Below are 21,889 nucleotides of genomic sequence, written 5' to 3' on the forward strand. Positions count from 1 at the left end.
TGATACCTGAAGTTTGACTGTATAATATAAAATAAAATATATATATATATATATATTAAACAAAATAATGCACAAGCATTCTAAATAAAAATATAGAAAACAAAAGAAAGCTAGATAAGCTTTTGTGTACAGTACGCCTGATGCAGAGGGGGGAAAAAAAGCAGAGGATGGCACATATTAATAATCGCTTTCAAAACTTCCCCTCCCTCTCCCCTGACAAACAAACAAACCAAGAAAAAGGGAAACAGAACTTGAGTCATCCAAGAAATGCGAAGACAGAAAGGGGGGAAAAAACCCTAGGGGGTTATTAAACAGTGTGCGAATCATCAATACCGATTTTTCTTTTTTTTTTTCCTCTATAAAAAAAGAAGGGTGCAGAAATATTATTTTTTTTTGTTAAATTCCCAAATCATCAAACAGGTGAAAGAGAATCCTTTCTGGAGTAAAATCAAGACATTTCAGAAACAGTTTGTTAAAAATTTGTACCATACTCTCCAGGCCTCACTCTTTCACGTAATGTCTCTGTGTGAAAATATAGAATAGAGCACTCTTCATCTCTGGTTTGTCCTGTAAACGAGTACAGAATCCTTTAGAAACGCGTCTTGCTGAAGATCACTGACTGTGTGAGTATGTAAGAGGGTTTAGTTGTCTCTTAGTTTGTTGTGGGTGTGTGTTTTTCTTCACACTTCAGTCTGGAAGTCTCCTTCGGATGTGTCAGGTGTGTTGACGGAGGATGTGTCCCAGGGTTTACTTCGTAACTCCAGTCTGTCCTTGTGTTCGTTGGAGCCACACGTCTGCTCAGGGGTCATGGTCTTAAAGCTGTCCCAAGATCGCTGGTCATCTGTGGTGGACTTGTCCTGAATATGCACATACAAAAAAGGGAACAAAAAGATTGAAATTAAAACCTGAGCATGAATGTTTACCATCTACAGCCTCATATACTCTCTTTATATAGATTGTAATACGCATGAATTCAATACATATAATATATACAGTTGAAGACAAAATTATGGCACTCATAATATTTTTTAAATATTCATAATACTCTTTAAATGTATATGTGTTTACACACACACACACACACACATATATATATATATATATATATATATATATATATATATATATATATATATATATATATATATATATATATATATACCGATTGGCTGATAGCCTGCAATATTCTGCCAGTAACAGTACTCGACCAACCTCTTCACCCTTGTATTACTCCGCCCACAAACAGCAACAAGCACAGGACACTCTACACTCTACAGACAAATATTCTTGCTGTTGGGCAACATAATGTACTTTTGAGGCTTTTTTAGTCAAGAATATAGTTGTTTAGATTGGACTATGTAGTTTATTTATAAGGATAATGACTATCTTAAAATATTTATCATTTCTGAGAGACAGTGGCCATTAGCCTGTCTTTGAACAAAGATGGTTGACGTTGTCTATCCATAAGGGTCGCATAACAAGCCCTTAGAAAATTAAAATGGTAATTTCTTACAACAGCTGATCAAATCATTATTATACTGGTAAGTGATATTCTGAGTCGATTTCTCCCTTTTGTATGTTGTAGTGCTGTATTTATACCATATAATTGTTGTGTATTAAATGTGAAATGGGACTCACATATCAGGAATGTGTGTTGTGTTGGCAGAAACAAAGAAGAAATTCCCGCATGTCTTTAGCGTTTGTCCTTATTGCAAACACAACAGCAGTTTGGTAGTGATTGCGCTGCTTTTTCCGGGGTTAATTATTGTGATATCCCAATTGCAACAGAGAAAAACTGTAGACTGTGATAGACTGTATACTGTAAGGAGAAATCTCTGTAGATGGATGGTATTTTATTTCACATTCAGCCTTATAATCTTAAAATGTGAGCAATACCCCTGTTTTGTCTTCACTTTAGACATTACACTAAAGAATCATTCAAACTCTAGCTCTAAAGTGTTATTGGTGAATTAGTAAGGGCTTCTGCTGTTCTGACGTCAGATGGTGAATGAATGGTGGAAGAAAGTAGTTCCTCATACAAAAAGGTTTTTAGACTCTCCGTGTTTGATTTTCTTTTCCATATACACGATTGTGCTGTCTAACTGTTGTATAAACGCAATATCACAATCATAGCAGTGCGATATGGCTGTATATCAGCACTGGTGGGACAACACATTTCTCCCACCAGTGCTGAAATACATTCATATTGCACTGCACTTCTACTTGTGTCATATTGCTCATATATATAAATATAATAAACAAGTAATCTAAAATAAAAGTTATTTTTGAGTGTCTTGTCCCTATTTTAACTTTAAAATAATCTTTCTATATTTTGAATAAAACATTGCTTTATTTATTTGATTGATTGTTATGATTTTACTATTATTATTATTTTTAGTTTTGTTTTTACTTACAAAATAAATCCTCACTGTAGTGTAAATAAAAAAATAATAAAAAAATAATTCAATCTAAAACTAACTTTAAAAAAATGTGATTATTATTATAATTCATTTATTATTATTATCTGCCATTTTGACCAGGTGTCACTTAAACAAGAGACAGCACTGTCTCAATGTGATCTCTTGGCTAAATAAAGGAAATAATAATAATAATAATAATAATAATAATAATAATAATAATAATAATTAATATTAATAATTTACATTATTATTAATCTTCTTATTATTATTAATAATTTTATTTTTGGTTTCCTCAAGAATGATTTTCTTCCTTTTGTTTTAGTTTATATGGATTTTTTTGTATTTATTTTATTTTTAAAATGATCTATATTACTAGCTCCCTATTTATTTATTTATTTGTTTGTTTTTCTACAGAACACTGCTGCCCAATTAACAAAAAACTTGCATAGCTAACCTAATTAAACTAGTCTTTAATTTGCACTAACAAGCCTTTAATTTGTACTTTTATCTGAAAATTAGCATCTGGCAAAATGACTAGTAAAATATTAAGTACTGTCATCATGGCAAAGACATTAAAGGAATTAGAAGAAAATTACAAGAAATTAGTCACCAGGAATTATTAAATATAACTATTGAAAATTCTGTGGAAACAAATCTTCTCTTCATTAAACAAAACTTTTAGAAGACTTCAAATTTTACAGGAGGGCTAATACTTTTGCTTTCAACTGGATAAAACTGGCTAAGCTGTGGCTAAGGTATGAATGTATCTATACAACCTTTGCACATCTTTGGATCACATATCTGAACAAAAATACCACAAACTTTAAATATACTGCAAAATATCATTGCTAAATAAAATACAATTCCATTTCTAACAATGGCAAAGCTGAATGTTAAGTAATTTTCAAGTGTCACATGATCCAGAAATCCTTTTACTTTTGTGCTAAAGCAGCAGTTTACAAATGATCAAACTGCAAGAATGATTACATAGCAATACTGGTTTGTAAAATAACACTGTTTACTGTATTTTTGATCAACTTTATAAATGAGCAGGTTGATAAATAATTAACACACATTTAAATTAAACATAATTTATGCAATGAATAAAAAACTAAAATATTTGGTTAAATAACATCAAAATCCACACCCCATTCCAAATGTTTTTCAAAATTGACAGCAACACATAACTGTGATATTGTATCAAAACAAAGAATCCTATTGAAATCCATAGTTCTTCCAAGAGTATCCCAAGCCTGAAAAAAAGCCATGTTATGTCATGTGTAACGCAACTAATGGAGAGGTGCTCGGGCATTTATAATTCACATTTAATGGGCCTAAATACACGTTATAACAGCAGCATAAAACGAAACGATCTTCTTGCATTATGACTTGTCTACAACATACGGAGCATCGTCTGCATTAGTGGTGGTATATGGTGCGCTTTATTTCTGCCTATTCCAGGTGTTCATTACTCCAGATAGCCAGAACACATACACTCGCCATACCCATTAAGACTAATGATGTATCCTACAGCTATATAACCTCTTAATGGTAGGTAAATGGCATGATACAACAGGGGCAGATTAATCTAATCGCACAGAGACTGGGGCAATATGAGGCTCGGATTGTAACCACTAGAGCCAGGCTACTGGAAGAGGACTCATCACAACTTCTATTCCCAGCTTCGTTAGAAAATGAGATGTATGAAGCTGCATATCTCGAAACGTTTGAGGCGATCAATTACAGGGTTGCTGTCAGCTCGCCCTCAGCTCAAACGTCTGCTGATTGTGTGTGTGGCGGATAGGGAGATTGGAAAACACCACGTAAATGACTCGTCTGAGGTTTGTCTGTGAATAAGTTTCTTCCACTTGTTTGTGGAAATGGAGGTCTGAGCATTCATACACCACACATACAGTACTGTGCAAAAGTCTTAGGGCCCCAATTACATTTGTTTTAGTGTGAGTACTTATTATTATCTTTATTAAAATACAATCAGAAAATACAGGGTCTTAATTGTTAGAGGAAGATGAAGAAATTAATGTACTGTGTGTACATACTAATGTATGTAATAAATTAAATTACTGGAGTTTCTGTCTTGGTTTGATTTGCATTTCAGTTAGAGGTGTTGTCAATGTTGTCTGAAATGATGGGATTGTGAATGCTGAAAAGTACAGATTTTTATTTGTCATGTAATTTTTTGCTAGAAAGCACCTCATTTGTAAGTTTTTAAATATATTTCAGCATGATAATGCATTCCAAACACACTGCTAATGTACTTAAATCATATTTGGAGAGAAAAATAGCTGATGGTACCATCATGAAACGGCCTCCACGGAGTCCAGACCTGAATATTATATACAGTATTTATAGGTAATATTATAGGCAGTGCTTAATTTGTAAATTGCGAGGTCTCTGAACAGATCGGGGTAACGGCTCCTGCACGTTACCAGAGGAGGGAGAGGCATCGGTGAGCGAGGGGGTGGGGGTGTTGCGGATGAAAGTGAAGAGGGTTGGGAAGTCGCAGAAAGAAGTTAAGTGCGGGGTATGGGTATGTGTGAGGAGAGGGATTGGTAAAATTATGTGCCGGATCAGATTTCAAATTAAGTAATTATTATAGGCAGTATGAGATTCACCTGAAAAAAAAAAAAAAGATAGAACTTGCTAAATCTAAGGAGGGACTTTTAGAAATGCTAAACATTATGGACAGGTTTTAATTTGTTGTTTAATTTCTACTAGAAAGCCCCTAATTTGTAATAGTTTTATTTTTCAGCATGATACTGCTCCCAAACACACTGCTTATGTAATGAAATCATATTTGGAGAGAAAAACCAGCTGATAAAAACCCATCAAAATTGGTCTCCAAAGAGTCCAGACCTGAATATGATATCCAGTATGTTTAGGCAATGTTATAGGCAGTATGAGATACTGCTGAGGAGAGAAAGATAGAACATGCTAAATCTAAGGTTTCTTTCACACCTAGATGTTTGTTTCAGAACCTGTCTCATTTGCCCAGTTAATGCAGCATACGTTTGGCATGTGTAAAACCCGCAACTTCTCCAACTTTCTGCACTGACACCTCGAAAGAAAGATCAACAATAATCTGCTTCATGATCTGACTGCAGTCTCGGTTCATCTGTTATTTCTCTCAATAATTTAAGCCCATAATGCTTAATTTGAACGTTTTCTTAATAGATTATTTGCTTCAATAGATAGATTTTTACAAAATTTGACAACTGAAATGATGCTGAGAAAATCTTACCTCTCCGATTCATATTTAGTGATGTCTTTGGGTGTCAAAAAAAGTGCACCTTTTCGCGTATAGTGTCTTATTGTTTATCATCATAAATTAAATTAACAATGTATGACAGCTCAGCAGAATTCATGGGACTCTGAAAAATAAACCCTGAAACTGACCAAATTTGAGAAGAGTTTACTCACACGTGACTTGTTTTAACTATTTTGGTCTGTTTAGAAACTTTGGTGTGTGAAAGCGAACAACACCAAGAACACAAATAAACATTGTAACAATTTTATCCCTATTCACACATAATAATGTTATAATTTACTTCTCATTATATTTATTAAAATAGAGCCATAAAATATAGTTTTGGGTCGTACTGTATTGTTTAAGACAGCGATACAAAGATACGGCTAGAGAGAAAAACATAGAACATGCTAAATCTAGGGATGAACTCTTAGAAATGCTGAAAAGTACAGACAGGTTTTAATTTGTCACTGAATTCCTACTAGAAAGCACCTGATTTGTAGTAGTTTTATTTTTCAGCATGATAGTGCTCCCAAACACACTGCTTATGTAATAAAATCATATTTGGAGAGAAAAAAAAACAGCTAATTAAATTGTCATGAAATTTAATTATATACAGTATGTATTGACCTTATACAGAAGTGTGCTCGTTTTTACGATTGTTTTAGAACTTCCGATTCAGTCGCCTATGGGAGAAAAGACTAGGAATAATAAACAGCAGTAAATGGTCAAACTACTTGCTTTACCATTAAGTGTTTGCATGACTATACAGACAAAGCAGGATAATATAATAAGAGAATATCAGTTTGTAACATCAAGCAGCAAAACAAGCTGTTTTTAACAGCTAAAAATAAATGGAAGTGAATGAGACCGGAAGTCTCGAGTAAAAATGATTCATATGGCTGCGCCCACTCATACGTGGAAAATAAGGTGAATAGGCAGTATTCACCTGGAGAAGATAGAACATGCAAAAATCTGAAGAGGAACTCAGTTGTAATTACTTATTGAATTCCTACTGGAAAGCACATCATTTTTACTAGCTTTTATGTAGGCAATATTATAGGCAGTATGAGATTCACCTGGAGAGAAAAAGAAAGATAGAACAGGTTAAATCTAAGAAGGAACTTTTAGAAATGCTGAGACGCTTGATATTAAATAGCACATAATTTCAGAAGACAACAAAATAGTTGCTTATGCTAAAGAGGTCATTAAACAAAGCCCTTTGACACTAGTATTTTGATTCCCAAAGTAATTTTGTTCTGAATATTGTGTACATATTTCACATATTTACTGTGTTTATTAAATGTATAGTTAGGCCCAAACGAATTCTGCACGCAGATTTCTAGCCATCATTAATTCTGTTTATTTATTTGAGTAAATGTGTGTAAATCTGTATTTATTTAGTTTTTTTTAATTAATTAAAGTAATATTATTGACTAATATGAAAATGTTCATCAGATTTATGTACAATGCAGTTTGTACAGTCATATTTTCTGTCTTTTAGTAGAGATATTATATGAAAGACTTGCTTTGTTTACCAAATAAAGTGAATCTAATTGGATTTGCATTTTAAACATTAAATAAAGTTAAAAAGGTATTACTTTTTTATTTTATATATTAAGGTTTTAATTAGAGTATTCATTCATTTTCTTGTCGGCTTGGTCCCTTTATTAATGCTGGGTCGCCACAGCGGAATGAACCGCCAACTTATCCAGCAAGTTTTTACGCAGCAGATGCCCTTCCAGCCGCAACCCAGCTGCAACCCAATCATTCCACGGAAATCCACAGATTTTTACCAAAATTCTCCACAGAAATAGCAAAAAACGTCCTCAGATTCCGTCTAGGTATAGTTCACCCAAAAGTATTGACCCTGCACTTGCTCCATACAGTACCTTTTTGATATATAGATTTGTGCAAAGGGCTCCCAAAGCAGGTTGTGGCCTCAGAATTTTGCACAGTACTGTATATATACACACTACACTCTCACACACACCGAATGTCTCACTCACAACATAAAAAAAAAACAAAAAACAAATCAGGAGCTACACGTAAGCAAGTTTCCATCCACAAGGGGGCGATAGCAGCCTGACTATGACTCACCCAACGTAACAGGCTGACAGTTGGCAAAATGGATACAAAAAGCATAATCTGGCAGCCCATTTGCATGCTAAACGCTGAAGAAGGAACATTTTGTTGAGCAGAAGTGTTGTTAATGCCGAAGAGGAGCCCGACTTTATTCCTAAGAGAACGCTAACGTGATTGTGCTGCTCTTGCGTATTTCCTTTCCCCTCTGTCTCTCTCTCCCGATCGCTCTGCTCCCAACAACCCTCCTTTCACTTCCTCTAGCTCTCTCCATCTCTCCTTGTCAGGCCTTTTCTACTTACACTCGAAGAATTCTTTTCACCTCCGGCAGACGAAATGCTCCATCGCTTTTCCCTCTGTTGCAATAAAAATGAGGATGGGAGGAAAGAAAAATAAAGCGAGAGAGGCAGAGAGAGAGAGACAGAGAGAGAGAGAGAGAGAGAGAGAGAGAGAGAGGGGAAGAAAGACAGGTAGAGAGTGAAAGAAAAAAGAAGGAGGAGGATCACAGTCACTGAACATGTCTGCGGGGAAAGCCACGTTTCTTTGAATTTTACCTTGATGGAGGAGTCTATACATTCAGTCTCGGAGGCATGTACGCTCCTATATACCCCTTTTTTTGCAGAGACGACTTAAATGTCTACAACACTACAGCACTAACTTTAGCATGTATGAACTATGTCGGACATGTCTGTAGTGAAACTCTGGAGCAGAGGAAGAGGAAGATTGAACAGTGCACGCTATAGGGAAGGAGATTCTATGAGGTTTTGAAGGCAAAAATTATATGGAGACATAATCTGTTTTAAAATAATGTTGCCTAACTTCTAAAGCAGCATAGTGGTGTAACAGAAATGTATTTTTGACCCTTGGAATGCTCTAGGAATTGTTTTAGGTACTACATAACTTAGTTAACTGCTACTCGAAAATTAGATTGAGCTGTTACTCTACGTAGCTTAACTACACTAAAAGCTACTCTGGAAAATGTAGCAAGCTAAGCTAAAAGCTAGTTGGCAAAAGTAGTTAGCTACATCTAAGCTATTTTTGCAATTTTCATTTTTAAATTGAAGCAACTTAAATTTAGGTCAATCATATTTTAGTGATCAATAAAACTGTTAATGAAACATATGAGGCGTAATTATTCAGTCCAACTATTTACTGCGAATGATAATGTATTAAAGATAAACTAATTAAAGTATATGACAGCAATAACAAAAAATCCAATAAAACCAGGTGTTACACATTTAAAATAATATAGTAATTTATAGTAAAGGGAATGTTTTATGAATGAGCATTATATTGTATATATATTTACAACTCTTCATTAATAAATTCCACTACACAATATAGTATCATCATTAACTAATAGTAATTAGTAACTCCTCTCCCTCATATTTCCATTAAGCAAATTTTTAGTTTTAGCCTAATTTTTTGGTGACGTCACAGACTGGAGCAAGTGGTGGCGGTAACGCACTAAAAGCTTTGCTGTCGTCCACCATAAAACAGGAAGAGGAAGAAATCGTTGTTCTCGCTATTATATTGATTAACTTTCATCGGCTAGACACCGGCCTCACAGCTCCGTAAATGTCAGTGGTGTTACTTATTGATCCACGATCAGTAACTGTAGCTTGTGTGGACGCTACTGCTCTATTTGACTAATAAAATAGCTTTGCTACTGAAAAGATATTTGATTTATAAAGTAGCAACGCTACCGCCACGCTACTGAGAAATGTAGTTAAGCTAGTAGTGTTAACTTGTAGCGATGCTACTGCCCAACATTAAGCGAAATAAAGGAAATGTGGATGTACAAGTTGTGCCTCTTTACTTTTATTCATACATTCTTTCATGGCTTAATGGGATAGTAAATCATCTGGGTACTCTTGCATACTGTTTTTGAATATCATACATTAATTTAGATGTAGTCATACTTAGGCATGGCATGATACAGTAACTGTCCTCAAGATCTACCGAAGTTTAAAAAAGTCAAGGTTTTAAAACCTGCTATATCGTTCCTAAGGTAAGATTTTTTAAATGATCTTTTAGGATAACAGCAATACAATAGACTAGTTCATTAATAATTAATGGGAAAAAGAGTTCTTGAGTCTTGATTGAAAATGCTATTTTGGATTCATTTTAGCATTTACCTAAATGCTAACAATGCAGTAGATTGCATCAGTGCGCGCCAACTTATACAGAAATGGGCTTTAAGAGGTAAATAAGAGAATTTAATAAGACAAAATATAAAACTATTAACTTTCAATTGTTTATTATAGCTATAGAAATTATATATTGATTGGTGAAAACGCACATGTTGTTTCTATAATACAGTAAGATCTCAGTTCAAAACGATAACCACCATTTTTGGATTTTTTTCAAAAATATATTCTTTTACTTAATGTGAAAACCTGTATTCTGAAATCTATATAAAACTCTCCAGTTTTAGTCATTTCCAGAAATGTTGTTGTTTTGTTATTGTACTCTTCAATGCACAACATAAAAACATGATATCTGAAAATGCCAAAAAATGGAGTAAGGAGACTGAATCAGTTATATAATCTGTGGTGCATTTTAGCAGTGGGTGGACCTAAACATCTATTTTGACACTCTACTCATTGTGCTCTCTAATTGGAGGATTTTAAATATAGCACTATGGGTAATGTAGTTTTTCCAACCTGAATTTTACTATCAAACCTAATTATTATTTTCTTAGTTCTAAGAATTTTGGCAAACGAATGCGTTTAGCAAAAGCATATTTATGAATATTATCAACATATTGATTAAAAAGCTTGGGTTATGACAAGTTATAACAGTGCAGTATGTGTGTTTAATTCAATCAAAATGTTAGATACATTTTAGCATTCCGAGACTAATTAGACTTAGCTATTTTTGTTTGATATCTTTCCATTTTTAACTATTCAGTGTTGAGGTTATTCACCATCTAATAGACAGTTTTTGCCTTGTTTTTAGTTTTGGGATATCAATGTAAGTCCCCGAAAGTCGAATAGTTTATGTGGCTACCCTAAGATTAAGACTTCGATCCCATCCAGTCAGAAAAAATCAAACATATCTGATATTTAGAGCCGGTTTTAAAACACTTATTGTTGTTATTTATCATACGTCTAGCATTGATGTACAGTACGTGCTTCTGCACAAGTTTGTTGTATCTTGCATTGATTTAAACATCTAGCAGTGTGTTTTTAGTGTATGATGCCCAGTTTATCTACTTGTGTGCTTACAATTATGACATTGATTCCTTTCCTGACAAAGGATATATACAATGCTGCCTTAGAAATTAGCCAAAATGCAATACTGACAATCTTTTAAAATAACCCTCACATCAGGAATATCTCAAAAAGGCTTTGTTAGTAGGCACTATGTTTTGATAAAGAGATGTTTTGTCTCCACAATTTCTGCACTTAGTCCTTATAGAGAACGCTATAGATTCTTTAACAATGGATTTCACTCTTTCTTCCCTTCCTCCCTTTCCCGAAAGTGTCGATGGTTATGAATGACATGAGCAAGATTACACAATCTGCGTCTGCAGTACCTTGAAGTGTATAAATTCAAAGTAATATCATTCAAATGACTTGATTTTCTGCATCCTGGATAAAATTACCCATCAATTCCTTCTAGTATTTTTGCCCACCAAAGAATGTTTTTTTTTTTTTTACACTAGAATGATTCCCCATTTATGTTTCTACACAGTTGACAACTGTATCTGTCCTCTAGACAAAGAAAGTCTTTGGATTGGAGGACTGGTAATAGGTGTGCAGACAGCAAAGGGAGAAACGACAAAACAGCAGTGACCACAACCTACGGTATGTGTCCACCAACACAAATGAGAAAGCACAGGTCATGAAGAAGTCGACTGTTGCACAATGAAGCAAAGGAAAGAAGTGAAAGGAGCAGTGTCTACAGCAGCAGGGCAGCAAGTTTAGTCACTGTGGGAGTTCTGTACTGCTCTAGAAGTATCTATGGAGACTATAGGATGGAAAGGACAAAGGAGACACTGTCTAGGAGCGATATGCGGCTTGGGCACACTTCTCTCTGGATGAGATTTACTTATTCATTTATTTGTTGGGTTACCTTTTCTGTTTTTGTCGCCATTGGGTCTGCTGACTGCTTGTCTACAGTCAAACTATGACAGAAAACATGTCGTTTCAAACCAAGGAAAGACAAAGACAGTGCAAAATATAAAAAAGTATAATAAAATAAATAAATTAGACACATTTAAAACATAAACAATGTAATAAGCAGTGCACAAAACAGACAAAAATGACACAAGAAGTAGCTGGATTGAGTAAAACAACATGGGTGTGCAACACAAAACTGGTGGGAGGATAACACATTAAGGCCTTTGTCAGAGATGAGTGTCTGGGGTGAATTCCCTGAATTGTAATGCCACTTTTGCCGTTTCTGAAGCAGTAGCTCATCAAATAATGATCAAATGAAGGCCATACAAGCTATTTAACTGGCCTTAGGTGCATTTACCAAGAGACAACATAAGTGGTTGCTTAACCAAAAATCTATGAACTGTTGCTGCCTTCTTAATATATAGGAGATTTCATTTCTCACTTAAAAAGATGGGAGTAGCGTGTCACATTCAAGGGATTTTTAGAAGAAAATAGAACTACCAATGGAAGACATCAGGGGCATAGACAGATCCTAACAATAAAATCTTATCATATTTGTGTGGTAAACATGGTAATTTCACTTACTGTAGGACCAGATTTAGGACAAAAGCTATTAGGGAATAGCATTGCCTAAGTCTTATCTTAACTATAGAAAGGTGGTGGTATTACAGCATCCTAACTTGACATAGACACCTTAAAATGGTCTTATCTTCAGGTTAAGATTAACTTAAGGTTTACTTTAGTTAATGACTTAACTTTAACTTGACATCTGTCCCAACTCCTAAATTATTTGAAAGCTAATTCTTTTAATGGAACAATAGAATTTAGATTTATTGACGATTGAAACTGAAGAACAAAGATTTTTATTGGTAGAAAGACTCTTCCCTGAAGATGTGTTATACATTTCGATGGCAAAACGAAACTCAGACTAGCATTACAGAAACCAACAAACCATGGTGGAGCATTACTGGTTTGTTTATGCATTTTGTTTAGGCTAGTTCATTAGCAATTCGTGCAGTTTATCTTGATTGGAAACTTTTTAAGATTTTAAGATTTCAGAACTGTATATAAGATACAATTTTCCAAGACACAATAAGAATCCCAAATGAAGTTAAGATTTCCGTCTACACTGTAAAATGGTATCTATAAGTTAGCAGTTTTCTGTATATTGCGATTTATGTTTTTAATGTTTTATTTTTACCTGTTTAATTAGGCTTTTTAACTGCAATATGGGAACTTGATTTTTCCTTTAACCTAAAAAGTTTGAAAAAGGAACTTTTAATAACATTTTATATTGTTTAAAGTAATATTTTGTCTGGGTTGATGTTGTATGTTACGCAACAAATACCTTGTAATTAACTGCCAGTAGATTTTCTGTTATTTTACAGACTTATTTCTCTATATATAATTTTTATTATGCATTATATTATTTCAAACTGCTAAAATGTCAATAAGTCACTTAGTTAAACTGTAGAGTTGAAATTTACAACAACAAAACTAGACAAAGATCAAGATCCATAATGCAATTCACCAACATAAATAAACGAAGAAAAAAGATAATTAACAGATATTTTTTACAGTGTATAATATGGATTTGCAAAATCATATATTTTTATAAAAAAAAAAAATATATATATATATATATGTAAATTTATTTTAAAATCTACAACTTAAGTTGAGACTAAACTTTCTCTAATATGCCCCCAGATTTATATCCTAACCTAAAAATGCTTATTTTGCACGAGTACAAAATCTCTTTAAGCCCATTCGTCAAACTAACTATGCTTATACCAACACGTTGAGATGCTCTTTGTTAATGTTTGTTGAAACTATAGATTTGAGAACGCAAATTCATTGAATTTGGTAATAGTAGTTGATTGAGTACACTTTTGGCATTGGAGTTCCCAAACTTTTTAAAATCCAGGACCTACTTAGACAGGTATAATCAATCTCAAGCCCCACCATAATATTTTCAAACAGAAAAATGTAGGAAATGAAACCTGAGTTAGTTGAGAGCATTTTTCTTGTCAAATGAATGAAATATATAACTGATTGCAATAGCAAAAGACTTGAAAGAAAAGCAGAGAAGATAATCATTCAAATGTCAAAACAGCAGCCTAATAGTAATGTTAAGGCTGTGAGAGGAATAGATGAGTGGTAACGATTTACATAGACATGCAATACAAATTTTTAAGGACTTTGTGCGACCTACTTTTTGCACTCCTGTTTTGGGAAATGCACCCCTGGACTAGACTGGAGTTGTGAACCAAAACTATAAAGTCTGGATAAATTACACCATATTCTGGTAACCTACTGTATCATCCATATTATGATGCAGTTTGGGTCTGCTTGCTTCACATCTGAATTAAACTATGCAAAATTTTTATATGAGATTTGCATAATCCCTTAAGTAATTAGATACTGTCTAACTATAACACGGTCTAACCTCTAACTAACTATGCTTACACCCACAAGTTGAGCAAAACAACACAATTTTGTGATGCTCTTTGTAAATGTTTGAAACTATAGATTTGGGAAATGCAGATTCATCAAATTTGGGTATAGTAGTTGACTAACTACACTTTTGGCACTGGGGTTCCCAAACTTTTTAAAATCCAGGACCTACTTAGACAGGTATAATCAATCTCAAGACCCACCGTAATATTTTCAAATAGAAAAATGGAGGAAATGAAACCTGATTTAGTTGAGAGCATTTTTCTTGTCATATGAATGAAATATATAACTGATTGTAATACCAAAAGGCTTGAAAGAAAAGCAGAAATGATAATCATTCAAATGTCAAAACAGCAGCCTAATAGTGATGTTAATGTTATGAGCGGAATAGCTGAGAGCTAACGATTTACATAGACATCTAATACACTTTTTTAAGGACTTTGTACGACCTACTTTTTGAACTCCTGTTTTGGGAAATGCACCACTGGACTGGACTGGTAAACCAAAAATTATAGACCATTTCAATATGGTCATGTCATTGGCCCATGAATATTTCCTGCTTGTTTTCAAACAATTTCATAACTGTAACACGAGGCAAACAGCTGTAAAAACATTATTTATCATTATGTGGCTCTTTTTGGATTCGCAGAAGCTATAGAAGTTAAACATGTAAACAGGAAACACGTTGGGACCATTGTTTTTGTTTACATCCCTCAAAAAGGTCTATATAGTCTGGATAAATTACACCAGATTGTGGTACTGTATCATCCATATTATGATGCAGTCCGGGCCTGCTTGCTTCACATCTGAATTAAAATGTGCATAATTTTATACGAGATTTGCATAATCCCTTTAGTGAATAGATGCTGAAACAACACAAGACATCATGCAAATATAAACAACGCAATCTTAGCGAATTCTCCACTTTACATTTACGCAATAGAGGACAAAAAGGAGATATCACTGAGCTCAGGGGTCTCCAAATGAAACGGCAGGATCATTTCCGAAGCGTTTGTTTCAGCGGAATATGTATCTTAATTCCTGGATATTGACATATACGGTCACATTCACTGCACACATGACCTCTGTGTTTCCTCCATTATGAAGTCATACATTATGTATAAAGGATAATGCGCTAAAAGCCTTATCTGCTCTGTCTGCCATGACAACCATTGCTGAGTTATACTGCATTATGTCAGCTCAGTTAATAGTCGCAAATCTATTCTATTCAGTTCAATGTTAAAGGAAAGCACAAAAGGGCAAAACAGAAACTGTCCATAAAAGAACTCATATTATCCCTTCTTTGCTATGATCCAGATATGAGCTCAGCTACAATATGGCGGGAACAGAGCTTTACATGTTGAAATCTGCGACATGACATATCTCACTAATTACATCTTAATTGGCACAGACTGCAAATTAGCATTTTGCTGTGTGTGTGTAAGAGTGTGTAAAAGTCCCATCCCAGCTTCATTAAGCTGTTTGATGGTGCATCTGCTTCAAGTTTGGTCAATACAATAGTCTGTAATAAAAATGTCATTCCAGGGCTAATTTTGTGTGGACAAAAGGCAAATATGAGACTGCACTGAAATCAGTTATTCAATTAACGCCATTGAGGTCTCTAGAGCAGTGTTTCCCAACGCTGTTCCTGAAGGCACACCAACAGTACACACTTTCAAACTCTCCCTAATTAAACACACCTGAATCAACTCATCAGCACATTAGAAGAGACTTCAAAACCTGAAATGAATGGGGCAAATAAGGGAGACATCCAAAATACAGTGCATCCAGAAAGTATTCATAGGGCTTCACTTTTTCCACATTTGTTTATGTTACAGCCTTATTCCATGATGGATTAAGTTAATTTATATACTCAAAATTCTACACACAATACCCCATAATGACAGTGTGAAAAAAGAGTTTTTGAAATTGTTGCAAATTACTTAAAAATTAAAAGCCTGAAAATCCCATGTAGATAAGTATTGACAGCCTTTGCCGTGAAGCTCTAAATTGACCTGATGTAAATTCTGTTTCCACTGATCATTCTTGAGATGTTTCAGCGGCTTAATTGGAGTTAACCTGTGGTGAATTCTGTTGATTGGACATGAACTGAAAGGCATACACCTGTCTGTATAAGGTCGCAGGGTTGACAGTGCATGTCAAAGCACGAACCAAGCATGAAGACAAAGGAATTGTCTGTAGACCTCCAAGACAGGATTGTCTTGAGGCACAAGGCTGTGGAAGGTTACAGAAAAATCTCACGTGCTCTGAAAATTCCAATGATCACAGTGGCCTCCATCATCCGTGAGTGGAAGATGTTTGGAACTCCTAGGACTCTTCATAGAGCTGGCCGGCCATCTAAGCTGAGTGATCAAGGGAGAAGAGCCTTAGTCAGGGAGATGATCAATAACCTGATGGTCACTCTGTCTGAACTTTAGCGTTCTTTTGTGGAGAGAGGAGAACCTTACAACCATCTGTGCAGCAATTCACCAATCAGGCCTGTATAGTAGAGTGGCCAGACGGAAGCCACTCCCTGTCTGGAATTTGCCAAGAGGCATCTGAAGGACTCTCAGATCATTAGAAACTAAGTTCTCTGGTCAGATAAGACTAAAATGTAACTTTTAGGAGTGAATGCCAGGAGTTACATTTGAAAAAAAAAGGGCACCGCTCATCACCAGGCTAATACCATCTCTACAGTGAAGCATGGTGGTGGCAGCATCATGATGTGAGAATGTCTTTCAGCAGCAGGAACTGAAAGGCTGGTCAGGATAGAGGAAAGATGAATGTAGCAGTGTACAGAGACATCCTGAATGAAAACCTGCTTCTGAGTGCTATTGACCTCAGATTGGGGCAACGGTTCATTTTCCAGCGTGACAATGACCCAAAGCAGACCGCCAAAATATCAATGGAGTGGCTTCACAACAACTCGGTGAATGTCCTTGAGTGGCCCAGCCAGAGGTCAGACCTAAATCCTATTGAACATCTCTGGAGAGATCTGAAAATGGCTGAACTCCACCGCTTCCCATTCAACCTGATAGAGCTTGAGAGAGGTACTGCAAAGAGTAATGGGCAAAAATTCCCAAAGACAGCTGTGCCAAGCTTGTGACGTCATATTCAAAAAGACTTGAGGCTGTCATTGCTGCCAAAGGTGCATCAACAAAGCATTGAGCATAGACTGTGAATACCTCTGTACTTGTGATTTTTCTTTTTTTTTTTATTTTGTAATAAATTTGCAACAATTTCAAAAATCTTTTTTACATGGTCATTATGGGGTATTGTGTGTAGAGGTTTAAGGAACTAAATTAATTTCATCCATTTTAGAATAACGCTGTAACATAAAAAAAAGGAAAAAGTGAAGCGCTAGGAATAATTTCCAGATGCACTGTATGTACTTTTGGTGTGCCTCCAGAAACAGGTTTGGGAAACACCCCTCTAATGGAAGCGAGAATAGATGAATGTTGGGCCTCAGATACCAAAAATGTTAAGAATAATATAAAATGCACTAATATGCATTGAAATCACACACACACACACACTGTTCCTCTGCTAAATGTTCAGACGTAACCTTAAAACCATGATAATCATGATATTACAGTTATGAGATCACCCTGCTACTGATACTATGTATTATCCGTGCTGTAGTGTTTCGAAAGTTTTAATGAAACATTTGTTCTAGAAAGCAGTTTGATTAGTTATAGTTGATGGGGGTCACCAAATATAATTATGCTCTGCATGAAACCTCCTAATAGTAGGCGAAGGTCTTTAACACTTTGACAGTAATTAAAGTTAAGGAAGGAAATTATGCAGGAGACACTACCTGACAAAAGTCTGGTCGTCAATCCCAGTTGTGGGAACAAGAAATAATAACTCGACTTCTTGATCATTTGGAAAAGTGGCAGAAGGAAGATTTTTCTGTAAATCATCTGTTGAACTGCATGCCAATCATCACAAAAACTGCAGAAGACCTACTGGAACCCACATGGACCCAAGAATCTCATAGAAATCAGTCAAGTTTGGTGATGGAAAAATCATGGTTTGGGGTTGCATTTTGTATGGGGCGTGCGAGAGATCTGCAGAGTGGATAGAAACATCAACAGCCTGGGGTATCAAGACATTCTCGCTGCCCGTTACATTTCAAACCACAGGAGAAGGCAAATTCTTCAGCAGGATAGCCCTCTTTCTCATACTTCAACCTCCACATCAAAGTTCCTGAAAGCAAAGGAGGTCAAGGTGCTCCAGAATTGGCCAGCTTTGTCACCAGATATGAACATTATTGAGCATGTCTAGGGTAAGATGAAGAAGGAGGCACTGAAGATGAATCCAAAAAATCTTGATGAACTCTGCAGGAACGCTTTCTTTGCCATTCCAGATTACTTTTTTTCTTTTGTCTAAGCAAAGTCAGACCTTACTGTCCTAATGAAATAATTAAAAATCAAGGCAGAGTCATATTTTATTTTGGTAAAATAAAAGCCACTTTTATATAAGCCACTTCTGATACCAAATGATCAACTAGAAGTCAAGTTATTGTTTGTTGCTTCTAAAACTTGGACAGGCATCAAGACTTTTGTCAGGTAGTGTAGATGTTTGAACTGCAATCAAATATGTGCAATGGACTATGAACAAAAAAGCCATAAGGTATTTGAGAATACATGATTTTAAATAAATACTGTATTTTAGTATTTTAGTTTGTTGCTTAGGCTTAAATCCTTCTCAAAAGACATACACATTTAAAGAATAAAAACTAATAATGTTTATTTAAATATTAGCTACATTTACTGTAAGTTTCAAATGTTTTATAATTATACAAAAATCAATTATTTAATGTAAAGTGCATATATTTTCTTGGGTGTTATACAGGATTCAACTGTATTTTATGAAGCAGTTTATAACTTAAATTCCAAAATAAATAAATAATGAAATATCTAACTATATTATCAATTAAAATTACATTTAATGTTTGTGTATGTGTTTTCCCCATGTTTCAAGCAATATGATTCTTTTATTTAAAGAGACAGTTCACCAAAAAATGAAATTACCTTATTTACTTTCTCTTGTATGATTTTTAAACCTTTATAAGTCTTGTTCTGATGTTGAACACAAAGAATTCAGGTTGCTGGCACTCATTGATTCCCATAGTACAAAAAAACTAAAGTATGCAAGTCAATGGGTGGCAGCAACCAGAGTTTTTTTCGACATCTCGTCTTTTGTGTTCAAAAAAGTAACTTCAATAGGTTTTGAACATGAATTAAAAAATTTTGGTGAACTATCCCCCGTTTTATTTTTATCAAGACAACCATGAAGGAACATTTCCGACGCTGCATTGTCCAGCATAACAAACATGCTTACTTAAGCTGGTTTTATCCCCAAGTTATGTCCCCAAACTTAAGTCAGGGCTTTGTTCAAATCCTACATTATCACTAACCGTGCACACATATTTATGATGTTTACCCTTTCGCACAACAGTCGGTGGGTGTAAAAGCACAAGTTGCTAATACATATTTCAGGAGCCAGACTGTTGCCTTCCACTGCTCTCGAACTCCCCGCTGTGTTCATTTGTAGGATCCCCATTAGCATGAATAGATTGAACACAGGGTACCAGTCCTTCATCCATTTGGGGCCATATGGGGCGCCTCCGCTACAGCTATCAGCCCAGCCAGCATCTTCACTTAGAGGTTAACTGCCTTTCAAACTGCATCAAGCTCCATTCGCACTAACACAAGCAATTTAACGGACTGCAAGTGACTAAGGCGCCTCTACTGTCCCCATAGAAAGACAAAAAAAAATATTGTGAAGTGAACCCGCTGTACGAATGAGAGATTGAACTTGAAGTATGTAGGATGAAAACCGACGATTAGAAGCAATGGACAATGGTGTCTAAAAGGAAACATTTTGGATGTGTCACACCGTAAAAAACAATGAGCGTTATTTTAATAATAAGAAAATTACAGTAATAAATCCATAACCTGACTAACAGTAAGTTTCCTTAAAGTATACAGTTAATAACTGATTTTTCCAGAATCCCCTGCATGACACTTCACTTTTTATGCCTTGTTGGCATTGCTGTTTGTTATTTATTGGTTATGTATGTTTATTGCATTATGGTAAGTAAGTATGTCTGTTACCGTGATCATGTTTAGCAGAGCGTCTTAAAAATAATAGTGTGTTTCTCTGCATTTTTGTCTGTGTAACAAAGCTATGTTGTGCAGATGTTAGTATTTCAAAGCATTGGTGTAGAATACGATAGGTTAAATAAATACGGTAGTTTACTGTAGGGCTGGTTGATTTTGCCTAAAATCAAAATCTTGATCAATTGAACATTTTAACTTAATTATGATTAATGAAAGATAATTTTTATTTAATTATTCATTCATTGACTGAATGTCTATTTCAATTACTTTTCAATTAACTGTCCAGCCCTAGTTTACTGTAATATTTTGAAAATAGTTTCTACCGTATTTTTAACAGTAAATTTCTGGCACCCTCAGCTGCGTTTTTTTTTCATTGCTGTAAATTTTACATTTGAATTTTTTAACAGTACTGTAAAAAAAGTTTTTTGCAAGATTGTTGGAAACTATTTATATAGCTTGAATTTAAACAAGCAAATTAAATTTAGTAATGTTCAACTTAATTTGTTTAAATTCAGCCCTAATAAAAAAGTGTTTACAACCACTTAACTTAGGAAATTTAAATTAGTAAATTCAAGGAAATATCTTTGAATCTTTTCTTTTTTCAGTGAGTTAAGAGACCCCAAAAGTTAGAAGGATCCAGTGTGATAAAAGGAAAACCTAAAATAAGCCAGGAGATGGGGTAATGGCTCAGAATGTCCCTAAATGCACACTCATCTCTTTACCGGCCCACACAAACATACAGTAACATGTTTCTGACCAAATATCTAAATGTCCTAATAACATCACATGGCAAAAAACACACACACAAAAAAACAAGGCTTTTTTTTTTGTAAGAGCGCTTTTCCTGTTGTCCAGTACAGATTTCTAAACATTCTTAAATCAATGCATATTTACTTGAGAAACAAAATAATTCAGACTTTCAAACAAAAATGCAATCAATGTTGAGTAAATTCATGCTTAAAAAAATAAGCATGCTTGATTATCGATGAGACAATGGGCTAAGAAAATAATTATTTTTTTCTCTCGAATGATATATAATATACAATATATATATATATTGTTTTAATTAGACAATAGTGATGGGAAGTTCGGATCATTTTATTGACTCTGATCTTTGAGTCTCATTCAAGATGAACGAATCTTTTTTCCGAGTCATTTTGTTCATTTGGTTCAATTTGCCAAAATATTATTAAAATGTTACGAATTGCTTCCAAACACATCTACAACTAGCCCAAAAGGTTGATTGCACAACAAATAAGTCATAAATAGAATATAAGAAGGAGAAAATAATAATTCAATGTTTTTCCTGCTCTTTTGTCTATGAAGGCATTTTTGTCTCTATGCTCAGCTCACCTCTTCATGTCTTCAAATGTCAGGGGTTCATTCACGTTACACTGACAGTCACATATAATC

General features: G+C 34.7%; 1 protein-coding gene across 50 annotated transcripts in view; it reads right to left on the reverse strand.

Moving 5' to 3' along the window:
- Positions 1 to 418: 418 nt before the first annotated feature.
- The window catches only part of adgrb2 (adhesion G protein-coupled receptor B2), a 550,430-nt gene continuing 528,959 nt past the window's right edge, over positions 419 to 21,889 (reverse strand). For 34 of the 50 annotated variants that reach the window (XM_073931885.1, XM_073931866.1, XM_073931881.1 and 31 more), the window contains 2 exons: positions 8,070 to 8,123; positions 419 to 857 (listed from right to left, as the gene is read on the reverse strand). In XM_073931885.1, coding sequence (XP_073787986.1) covers positions 681 to 857; positions 8,070 to 8,123 — 231 coding nt within the window. In that variant the 3' untranslated portion in view covers positions 419 to 680. Of the gene's footprint in view, positions 858 to 8,069; positions 8,124 to 11,847; positions 11,900 to 21,889 lie in introns of all 50 variants that reach the window. The other 16 variants (XR_012395197.1, XM_073931891.1, XM_073931897.1 and 13 more) reach the window with 3 other exon arrangements.

This window comes from Danio rerio, chromosome 19, assembly GCF_049306965.1.
Source record: "Danio rerio strain Tuebingen ecotype United States chromosome 19, GRCz12tu, whole genome shotgun sequence".
Lineage (NCBI taxonomy): Eukaryota > Metazoa > Chordata > Actinopteri > Cypriniformes > Danionidae > Danio > Danio rerio.